Source organism: Cydia amplana, chromosome 13 (assembly GCF_948474715.1).
Source record: "Cydia amplana chromosome 13, ilCydAmpl1.1, whole genome shotgun sequence".
NCBI classification, from domain to species: Eukaryota; Metazoa; Arthropoda; class Insecta; order Lepidoptera; family Tortricidae; genus Cydia; species Cydia amplana.
This window is the reverse complement of record NC_086081.1, coordinates 13,989,719-14,001,116: the sequence shown is the minus strand read 5'-3', so window position 1 is coordinate 14,001,116 and position 11,398 is coordinate 13,989,719. Positions and strand designations below refer to the sequence as shown.

At 36.7% G+C, this 11,398-nt stretch overlaps 1 protein-coding gene and 1 long non-coding RNA gene across 2 annotated transcripts in view; both read left to right on the top strand.

Moving 5' to 3' along the window:
• Nucleotides 1-11,398, top strand: part of LOC134653614 (uncharacterized) — a 356,188-nt gene that overhangs the window by 270,454 nt on the left and 74,336 nt on the right. The window lies entirely within an intron of this gene.
• Nucleotides 8-2,246, top strand: LOC134653648 (ammonium transporter Rh type B-like). Its single transcript, XM_063509041.1, has 3 exons — nt 8-196; nt 1,103-1,193; nt 2,164-2,246. The coding sequence occupies exons 1-3, from the start codon at nt 77-79 to the stop codon at nt 2,244-2,246; spliced, it is 294 nt and encodes a 97-aa protein (XP_063365111.1). The 5' UTR covers nt 8-76.

Here is an 11,398-nt window from a genome sequence, read left to right as displayed (position 1 = left end):
ATATAAAAAGTAACACAGCCTTGTTTTTTAGCCGTTCCTAATAAGGAAGTGCGGTCTCCTGGACACATGCGGTGTGATGCACCTGCACGGCTTCCCCGGGGTCTATTCCGGTCTCGTCTCCATCATAGTCGCTGCGGTCGCGACTAAGGAGGTGTACGGCGAAGAAGGCCTGAAGACAGTCTTTGAAGCTGTTGGGGTTAGTAATGGTTGACAGTGACACAAGTAGGCTAGCCGTACCACGAATGCAGATGGGACCAGTGCCTTACTAGGCCACTGTCCATGAATCTAGTATTTTAACTGGTTCAGGCATGAGGGGGTGGGGAGGGGGGTCAATGACCGAACGGGATAGTCTTATGTATTTTTGAGTAGGAGTAGCAGCGAAAGCGCTATTATTGTTGTCCTTGTTACAGTCTCACTTTTTTTTTATCTCGACCATAAATTAGTATGGATTATGGTGGGCAACAAATAAATTCGACCAATCATAGTATCGCATTGCCTATGTTTTGTCCCTCACGGACGCACGCGTATACCACATCTATTAGGATCCTACCATCTACGTGTATGCCACTGTCCCACCTGTCGGCCAAAAGTATATAATTTTTCATGCAATTTCATCCAAATCTCTTCATGGGTGATTGAGGAACAAACATCCAAATAACATCGAAACCTTCATATAGGTATATATAGAGTGGGAGTAGGATCCTGCTTTAAAAGGCGGTGTTTTTGGATGCGGATCCGGACGCCGCTCCGGTGTGCGAGCAAGACATTCTCATATCTCTGCACGCTGCCGCGCTCACACACCGGAGCAGCGTGCGGATCTACATTATGTGATAACCGCATAACAGTTTTTTATTAGAAAAAGTTAAGCATTTGACCACAGTCTCACCTGATGGTAAGTGCCGATGCGGTATAGGTTGAAACATGCTTACCTTAAAGATGTATATTCACTCTCTATTTAAAAAGATCCAAGTTATCGTGGACTGCGGCGGTCGCATTTTTATCGCTTGTCACCATGCCTGTCACGTTCTAACAAGTATATAAGTGCGAAAGGGACGGACATAGTTACAGGCGATAAAAATTGCTAGTTTGGTACATTTTGCAGCACGGGCGGACCACAGGCACGCAGGGTGTCATGCAACTGGTGGCGCTTTTGTGTACACTGCTTCTAGCACTAGTTTTTGGTACTATCACGGGTGAGTATATTAATATTTTAACGTATCCACTGGAACGAATATGCTTCAAAGATTATAATAGAACAGAATATAGAATATAATAGAACAGAACAGAACAGAATAGGGGAGAGCAGAGGAGAGCAGAGCAGGTAGGTTATGTAGGTTTTATCTTATCTATGTAACGTAGCCAGCCGCACAAGTGACCGACAGGAACCTATTACCGACACTTTTAGCAGTCTCTCAGTTAAATACAAAAAGTGACCGTTCCGACCAACTGACAGGCTGATATCGTCCGGCGGACTGGTAAACAGTGGGCCCCTTTAAAGCAGAGGACTGAAAGTACTTAAGAGCCAACAGGAGCTAAGATTTAAATATTTTAGGTAAATATACCCGTCTCGCTAACGGAAGCGGCTCCTAAAACTAGTGCGATAAGGACAAGGCGAAAAACCCTGCGTAAAAATCTCAAAAATCGAGGTTTCGTACTCGACTGTTTCCTCCTCCAAAACTTAACCAATCGTAACCAAATTTGGAAATCTAAATGATTATGACATTATCTGTGTCGGACCGTTTTGCTTTTTTGACTAATTGATATCAGTTTTGAATAGCACGCCTCTCATTGCGGCATAGTCAATTAGGCCATTTTGGCCATTTTTGAAGGGCTCTAGCGCCTTAAAAAACAAAAATATCAAAAAAAGCAAAACGGTCCGACACAGATATTGATAATATTAATCTGTGTTGAAAAAATCATTGCTCTAGCTTCAAAACCCACGGAGGAAACAGTCGAGTACGTTTGTATGGAGAAATGACCACTCCTGTTGGCTCTTAAGTCTTAACCAACACTAGGTACCTCCGTACTGTTATCTATTCTGTGACTAGTTAGGCCAAGCAAAGTGGGAAATGCCTGGAACACAATTTTTGACTCCGTAACTTTGGTTGAACTAGTTAGGAGGTGAACATATTTATGTATGTTGAAGGACTTTTATTTTTTCAGGTTGCATAACCAAGTTGAAGATATTTGAACCTTTACCGAAGGTACATCAGTTTAACGACGAGCACTTTTGGGAGATTCCTTAATCTACTTAAATAGTTCTCTAATTCCTTGGTAGGAATTAAAAATAGGCGTTTTTCGTCAAGTTCTTATTAATTTAAGAACAAAAGGACTAATGTCCTATTCTGCTTTCATCACCCATTCTACATTCGTCACAATCGTCGGTGGCTTTCAATGTAGAATGCGTGACGAAAGCAGAATAGGACTAATTTAAGAACTTGACGAAAAACGAATGGGACGACCCAAGACGATACCCTCAAAAACTGTACTGTACTGGATGATTTTGGGGTCGTGATCGCGAATGTCAAAAATATATTAAGATGGCCATAATAAACAAATTTCCCCGTGCGTCTAACCACAATATCGCGATAATAAATCTAATGTTTACCCTTAAGGGTCCGAAGTAGACGAAATCTATGGGTCCAGGAGTATATTTTTTCACGATATTCATATTAAAGTCTATTTTTTTATTCCGTAGACTAAAATGACATTTCATAGTATGAACATCATGTGTCATTTCATATTATGAAATGTCATTTTAGTGTACCGAATAAAAAAATAGACTTTAGGTCCCATTGGAAACCTTGTTCAATATGACCGTCTCAATACCTTTTGACATTTGGGATCACGACCTCGAGGTAATTTTTTTCTGTAATGGGTTTTAAAAACTTTCGAATAATGAGCATATTTTTTTACCATTTAAATCTTAATATTTATAAAAACTGATCCACTACAATACACCCTATTTTTCGTCACTATGTGAAAAATATGGGTCATGTATAAACCGGTTATAAAGGTTCTGAGATTCAATTATTCATTGAAACAAAAATTTGTATTTCAGCTTTTTATAAGTTTCAATATTACCAACATATTTTTTAGATAATCTTCATCTAAAAATAATGTCAACTGTATAAGTTAAGTGTAACTCGACCAAAGTTTTGTTTTGTTATTGTTTTTTTTGTACTAGTTTTTCTGCAAATTTACTGACTGACTGACTGACTTTACGCTGACTGTACTTTTCTGTCAACAATCATGTATCTATACCTACTCGTTAAGAAGACTATAACAAACTTCAACCAACGAGGTTGCGGTCTCCATCAGAATCTCGTATCAATAAGATCAAAATTTAATCAAATCGTTAAATCAGAATAGGCTTCTTGAGGCCCTATCAAATGTCAGTAAGTTCTAAAAATAGGGTTGAAGGGGTCGCTGTAGGGGGATGACATTAGTATAGTTTATATGCGAACGAAGTTTATCGGAAAACAAAACAATTTACAGAGCCGCATATAAATTGAACCTAAATATCCAATTGAAAATCCGATAATTGCTACCAGGGGGCAGATTCTGGTTCAACATTTTGATAAGATTTTGATCTTATTTTTAATTATTTAATTTTTATTTTTTGCACTAAATAAAAAATATGGTGCAAAAGGCACCAATAAACTTTAATATTTAATATACGACCTTGAGTCGTGTCATCACGGTCATCAGACATCTCACAAGAAACAAGTGTGAGCGAAATACTTTTTGAGGCGACTCCTGATTGCATTTAGTGAGGACCACTCAATATTAACCCTTTGAACGCTTTGTCATAAAACGCATAAACACAAACATCACTCAAACGCCATATCCCACGCGCAAGCGAGCTAATGTAAACCTTACTCGAAGTGTGAAGGTTACTTTGACAGCGTCCGTCATAACACCTATAGTGGTCCTTGGCGCGGTGGGCACGACTAGTAACGACACCTTTAGGTGTTCTTGGCTCACCCTGATTGGTTTATAGTACACGCTCAACGTCGTATCAAAACAAGATGGAAACCATATCAAAGTGCTAAAACATCATCGGCCTTCAGGCTCGTGAAAGCAAAACAAGTTCTCTTGTCGACCTTTTCCAAGTTGAGAAGTTAGTTAGCTGGCTGACCGCGGGCCCAAGCTAAAACTAAAACTAACTACATACTAAATAGCGATCCTAAAACCCAATTGTTGTGCCACTTGACACAGACTTTAAATTAGTTCTGTTTCAAGTGTGGACCGATCTAACTTTGATGTTCAATTGTATTTAAAATAGGCTGAATGGAATTTGTCCGAATTTACAAGTTAACGTATAAAAGTTAAGTGCTTAAGGGTTCTAAGGGATTGGATTAATGAACTAGAAACAAAGTTTTTTTATAAAGCGAGCTCTAAGATCATGTCGAGCTACGCATCGAGTCAAATCGAGCAGTCAAAAGCATTACAACCAATAATCTAAGGTGCTTTGGGATAATTTCGGACTCTTTTTGAAAATTGCTTAGATCTAAGTAAACTAGAAGTACTTTCTAATACAGTAGAGTCTGTGCGGAAAGAGAAGAGTCGTGTAATGTGTAGGACCAATACATTCCACGACTCTTGTCTTTCCGAACATACTCTAAGCAAGATGCGTTGATAAACGTTTCAGTAGCGTGTTGCCAAAATATGAAGGGCTTCTAGTTTAGTAGATATTAGCAATTTTCAAAACTGCCCCGCTTTCAAACGCGCACATTAAAGAAAGCAATTATGTCATGTTGGTTTTTATCGTCTAAAACTATGTATATTGTAGAGGACACTAATTGTTGAATTAGGTACTCTTGGTGTTATATGTTACTAGGTATTATAGTTGATATAGTATGGTATTATAGTATCATGTTGTTGTGTGTGTTCAAACAAAAACTGACTGAATATGAAAGGTATCATTTTATGACATTCCTGATCTTTTATTACACTTTACAACATGCAATCAGATTGTATTTTCCCTCAATTTAAACCCCGTATTTATTTTCCCTCCAAAACCGTTTAGTCAATTTGGACCGCTCGGCAAAAGAAAGCGAGGAAAACCAAGAGCCAGATGGGAAGACGACATCACACACGCGGCTGGCAAACAATGGATGACACAAGCCAACGATAGAGACCATTGGTCATCTCTGGAGGAGGCCTTTACCCTCAGCTAAGAGGGGTTCTCGCCTGACATTGCTTCACTTTATTATTATATTATATTACCATTGACTATTGACATTTAAATTACTATCTGCATTTTGATGACTGTATTATCTTATTTTTTTATATTTTTTATTATTCTAGTATGAAATGACATGAAAATATTCAATTTAGTTAAATGTATTAAACTTAAATAAAAAAATGCATGATAGAATAGGGACCTATAGAAATGTACTGTGACTTTCTACGAAGCATGTCTTTATGTGATAATTAATACTATGTTATGTGACTGTATATTTTATATTCGCGAGAAATAAAAGGCTTTTTTATTTATTTATTTATTAGTATGGTATTATAGTATCATGTTGTTGTGTGTGTTCAAACAAAAACTGACTGAATATGAAAGGTATCATTTTATGACATTCCTGATCTTTTATTACACTTTACAACATGCAATCAGATTGTATTTTCCCTCAATTTAAACCCCGTATTTATTTTCCCTCCAAAACCGTTTAGTCAATTTGGACGAAGGCCCTCAATATTTTTACAGTTGGGCGGTCCGGGCCAATTTTGGCGCGGTCCAGAGATCTCCATCAATCGGTTGTTAACGCAGCCAGAGAAATGATGAAAAATTAATGAGATAATAAACGTACGGCATCTGTGGTAATAACGGCCAATTTGAGCAGAACTACAGTAAAATAGAATTTGAAGGCGCCATTGTAGTGAACGAATGGGTTGAACTGAGGGTACGGGGTCTAGTTAGCTGGGCGAGCATCATGAAATATTCATTGACGAAGGCTGGCCGCGTCTTTTATTAGCATTTAAGACAACTTCTGTAATGTAAGTATGCTTTGATGTGATTCCTTTGGTAGTGGCCGTTGTGGTTGGATTTGTGTTCTGTTTGGACAGTTTGACCTAATTAAATTTGAGTCGGTAATAGATTTTTTGCACAACACAAGCGTTAACGTTGTTGAACCTCTAATACTGTCTGTGGGTTGGCTTTGGTGAATATTAAAAGGTATATTATTATTCTATTTAATTAATACATAGAGCATTCGGGCTGTGATGGCGTACGTCATACAATATAAAGTTCTTCTTATAAAAAAAAAACCATCTCAATACAAATTATGCGAGATTTTGCTTTTTAAGGTATTAAAAAAATACTATATTTTTTGGACACTACAGAACACGACAGCGTCAAAGGTTTTGCAGCATTCAAAGTGGTTAAAAAAACAATACATACATGCGTCTCAACGTTCAATTAAGTTGAATTATAATACTTAATCTAAATTTGACTATTTTTCTTCATAAAAAGTTGCACAGTTTAAGGTACAAGTAGCTAAAATAGCTATGTTAATTTACACCAAATTAACCTTGGAAAATGCATGAATTACAAACATTTTTCGTTAAGGGGCCCACTGATTAACAGTCAGCCGGACGGTATAAATCCGCCTGTCAGTTGTTCGGAACTGTCATCTTTTTATTCTAACTGACAGGCCGATACCGTCCGGTGGACTGTTAATCAGTGGGCCCCTTTCGCTGGCCCCTGGCCCCCGAGTTTTGGAAATTAATTAAAGTCATGGCACAGACGTCGAATTTGAAATAACATTTAACAGTATTCCAATTTGAAGTAATTGATACGGCTATTCCCGGTTTTGTGTAATTGTTACTTTGGGAAGTTATATTGAAACGTATAAACTTAACTTTCTGCTACTGTTTACGTGCCGATGTGGGACCACCATTACTGTAACATGAGGCCGATTCTGCTTTACCAATATGTTACAATTTTAATTTTGTTTTGATACAATCTTGAGCCGCATCATTAGACATCTCACGCGCTTTATATTTAATGAATAATGAGTCGACTAATACATAAATAATAAATGTTTTAAATTAGTGTTTTATAAATGATTTTTAACAAAAAAAAACTAGATGTTTTTTAAACAAAATCGCCCATGTAACACTTCAAGCAATTAAATAGATGTACAAGAGTTAATTAACTTTGACTAGGTACATAAATGAACTGGTGACGCTCCCTTTGCATTGATCATCAATTCATGTAGTGCTTCAGCTCACTCCATCAAAACCTGCGTGACTAAACTACGTTGCGTGAAATTAGATCTCGAATAACACGTGACCGTAACCGTTTTTCAGATATGTGGACAAATCATAGGCACGTATTTTGTAACGTATCTCGACATCGAAACCATTTGCTGGTTTTAGGGTTCCACATTTAATCTATTTACCCATTATTGTTTGGGCACGTGTGTTTTTATCGGTGTGAAATCGTTATATAGTCAACAGACGGGTGAGTGTTCAAAATGTACACACACGGAGCCCGATTAATAATTTAATAATCGATGGATCGAAAAATCTATAAACATTTTGGGACACTGCTATTAGGATCGAAAAAGCTTGTGATTCTGAATAGAAATAACATAAAAATTCCCGAATCTGAAAAAAGTGTAGAGTAATAATATGGCCCATCACACCATACCTAATCACTGTGTAAGACGGTTAGCATGGACTGACGCTCTTGACTAATATCCTCTAACTAGAATGACATGTCAAACTCACGCCACGTATCGCGTCTGAGCAACGTCACAACAGATCCCCGTGGAAATTGTTACGTATTGTATTGACAAATTGACTATGACTTGTTTCTAGCGTTGGTGGGATAGTGGGATAGTGTGTAGAAACAGAGAAATTATTTTAGTAAGTAGGTCTCATTTTTCTTTGGTTAAGGGGTCCACTGATGTTCAGTCCGCCGGACGATATCGGCTTGTCAGTTGTTCGGAACTGTCACCTTTTGCGTTTAATTGACAGGCCGATATCGTCCGGCGCCCCTTTAGTTTACGTTTTATCCGTTTCTTACAAATACATAAGTCAAAATGACAGATTAAGACTAACTATTAACCGTAAATTTAGGTCTGCAACAATAACAACAACAATAATAATAATCAGCAGGCGTTCTACATGACATTAAAGCTCTCCAAAGGGTCTCTACGTGTTGGATCTATATCCCCACGCAAGCCTATCAAAAGACCGGGATTTATAGGCCTGTGATCCCAAAAAAAAATAGCAACTTAAATGTAATATTTCTACGCCGATAGAGGCAGAATATGACGCACTTATTGTAATTTGACCATCTTTTTACCTACCATATTCTAAGAAATAAAGTTTTGTATTTGAAAAGCGTATTTAAGAATAACCCCATAAACCACTAAGGATAATTATGATTTTATTGTAGAATACAAATGTATGTATGCCTTTAGTGGATGGTCTCTGTAAATGGCCTTATAAATCTATAATATAATATATATATTAAGTCCCATACTGTCAGGCATATTCGTTCGACGTGTGTGCCACTGCCATGTTCCAATAGTCGACACCTCAAAAGCACCTTAGTTTCCAAACTGGAAGTTACTGCTCCTGACACCAACTTGCTCTGAGTTAGGTCCCTCTATATTCACTAACCCCGACAGGTCGTCCGTTATAGCTTGACCTCTATATCTTATGAAACCTAAAGGACCCTGCGATTTCCAAAACCTGGTACTAGATATAGTTGTGACCACAAGTGTTCAGTTGCTGACTCATTTAACCCTTTGAGTAACAAGTGTAGGAATTGTAGGAAGTAAAAAAATGTGACAGAGACGAAACGCTTACTACTTACTATACCTATCAAAATTATTCCCGACTGCAGAAAGATTTATAGTTTGTCAAAGGGCTGTCTCATTTCAAACATAAACAGAGAAAATCATACTATCTTTGTCTTAAACTAGTACTAGCACCCAAAAGAAAAGGATGAGTATAGTTTTTTTTTGTTCTTAAGTTAATTATGAATTTAGCAGTCTATTCTCAATGTAGATAATCTGTGTATGTTTGTGTCGTGTTTTTTATGCATCAAAACTACGGGGCCGATTTTGGTGACGAAAATAACGTGTCAATCGATTCATTTTCATGACGTTGCGGCATTGCAAGTTTGATCTGTTGAAATGAAAAAAGCGGCCAAGTGCGAGTCGGACTCGCCCATGAAGGGTTCCGTATTTAGGCAATTTATGACGTATTAAAAAAAACTACTTACTAGATCTCGTTCAAACCAATTTTCGGTGGAAGTTTACACGGTAATGTACATCATATATTTTTTTTAGTTTTATCATTCTGTTATTTTAGAAGTTACAGGGGGGGACACACATTTTACCACTTTGGAAGTGTCTCTCGCGCAAACTATTCAGTTTAGAAAAAAATGATATTAGAAACCTCAATATCATTTTTGAAGACCTATCCATAGATACCCCACACGTATAGGTTTGATGAAAAAAAAATTTTTGAGTTTCAGTTCTAAGTATATGGAACCCCAAAAATGTATTGTTTTTTTTTATTATTTTTGTGTGAAAATCTTAATGCGGTTCACAGAATACATCTACTTACCAAGTTTCAACAGTATAGTTCTTATAGTTTCGGAGAAAAGTGACTGTGACATACACGGACAGACGGACAGACAGACAGACAGACAGACATGACGAATCTATAAGGGTTCCGTTTTTTGCCATTTGGCTACGGAACCCTAAAAATGTCTTTAGATCCATTTTTATCATAGTAAAATTAAATGAATCCTCTATAGATCCAGTTTTTAAATGTCATTAGATTACATTTTGGATCTAGGAAGAAAAACTTGTCTCACTAGATCCATTTTGGATCTATCGACTGAATCTATAGAGAATGAAGATGTTAAATCACATACCTAGGGTACATTTTGAACCGATTTTTAATATTGCTTAGCAACTCCTCAAGTTCGCTTTAATGTACCTACAGGGGATGTTTCTTTAGATTTAGATTTTTTTTTTATAATAATATTTATTTACTTAAAATTTCAATACAATTTTACATGCATGCCACTATTGGAAACCTCTAGGGTTTATGTAATAGTTGGCGAGATCGCGCGGTCCAAACCGCGTTTGCTTAATACATTATTACATGCTTAGATGTGTTTTAGGTAAACTTAAGTTAAATCTATAAACATCAATTATCTGTTCTACATTATTCTACACTTAGGTAGTATATAGATAAGAAGTAGATCTTATGTACAAAAAGTTACCTATACATTTATACAGGGTGGGCAAGAATTTTCGTTAAATGAAACGCCGTCGTCGATTTTACTTCGTTTCATCTTTATTTGCAGGTGACTAGGCTGGCAAAGTAAACAAGACCCCAATTAGGCGGGCGTTTTAGGTATTGTATTGGGATTACTAATTTGGTCGATAGACTCCATTTTAGGAGGCGTATTCTGATTGTAATAACAGGTTTTCAATTTGATCTGGATTTGTTGTCACTGCGTCTGTCTATTTAGTTTTAGTTGTTATTTTTAGGTTTTATGTAAATATTGTTTCGTCTGTCAGTGTCAAATTGACATATCTCCAACCGGAAAACTCCACATCACATAACATAACAAATCCATCCGTTCTTACAATCGGAATACGCTGCCAGACTACAACAGCAGCAGATACGATTTGACTGAATGAAAAATGGTTTTAGTGAAACTTTTAGAATGTCATTCAACAAGTAGCATTTCTTTATTTATATGCTCTAACATAGGTAGTTCAAAATAAAATATCGAAGAAGAAAATACCACCCAATATATCCACCATTTATTTTAGAGACTTTGACATCATAATTTGTAAATGATACAATATTCTAATTGTATTTAATAAATTTATAATAAATATACCTAAAGGAAGTTTACACCTATTAAAAAACTTATATTTCGCTACGTTCAAAAGCACACTTAAACTGGGACATTCTCCTCCACAGCACGCTGAGCATTACTGTCAAGTTAACAGAAAATTCGAGGTATTTTTCCTAATCCCTTCGCCGTGCCGCAAAACGGCACTTTAAGAAATTATCTTCGGCATGCCTTGCTTCTGAAAGTTAATGTTCGGCACGAAGTGTCTTTGCAATTTGAAATGCATAAAGAATGCTTCCGAAATTATCCCCGTTATGCTTTTAGCCTGGAATGTTGTTTGTTATGGTTACTTTCACTTAGCTAAAATTTCTGTTCAACACGTTTAATAAACGATAGAAAGTTATTTATTTTTAGTAGGTACTAATGCTTCGGAAATTTTACATAGGATGTCTTGAATAAACGAAGTTATTTTACCTAATCTATGACATTAAGTTGCAGTAGGTTTAGGCAGCAGAGTTTTTGAAATAGCGCAGCGCTTTTTTAGAT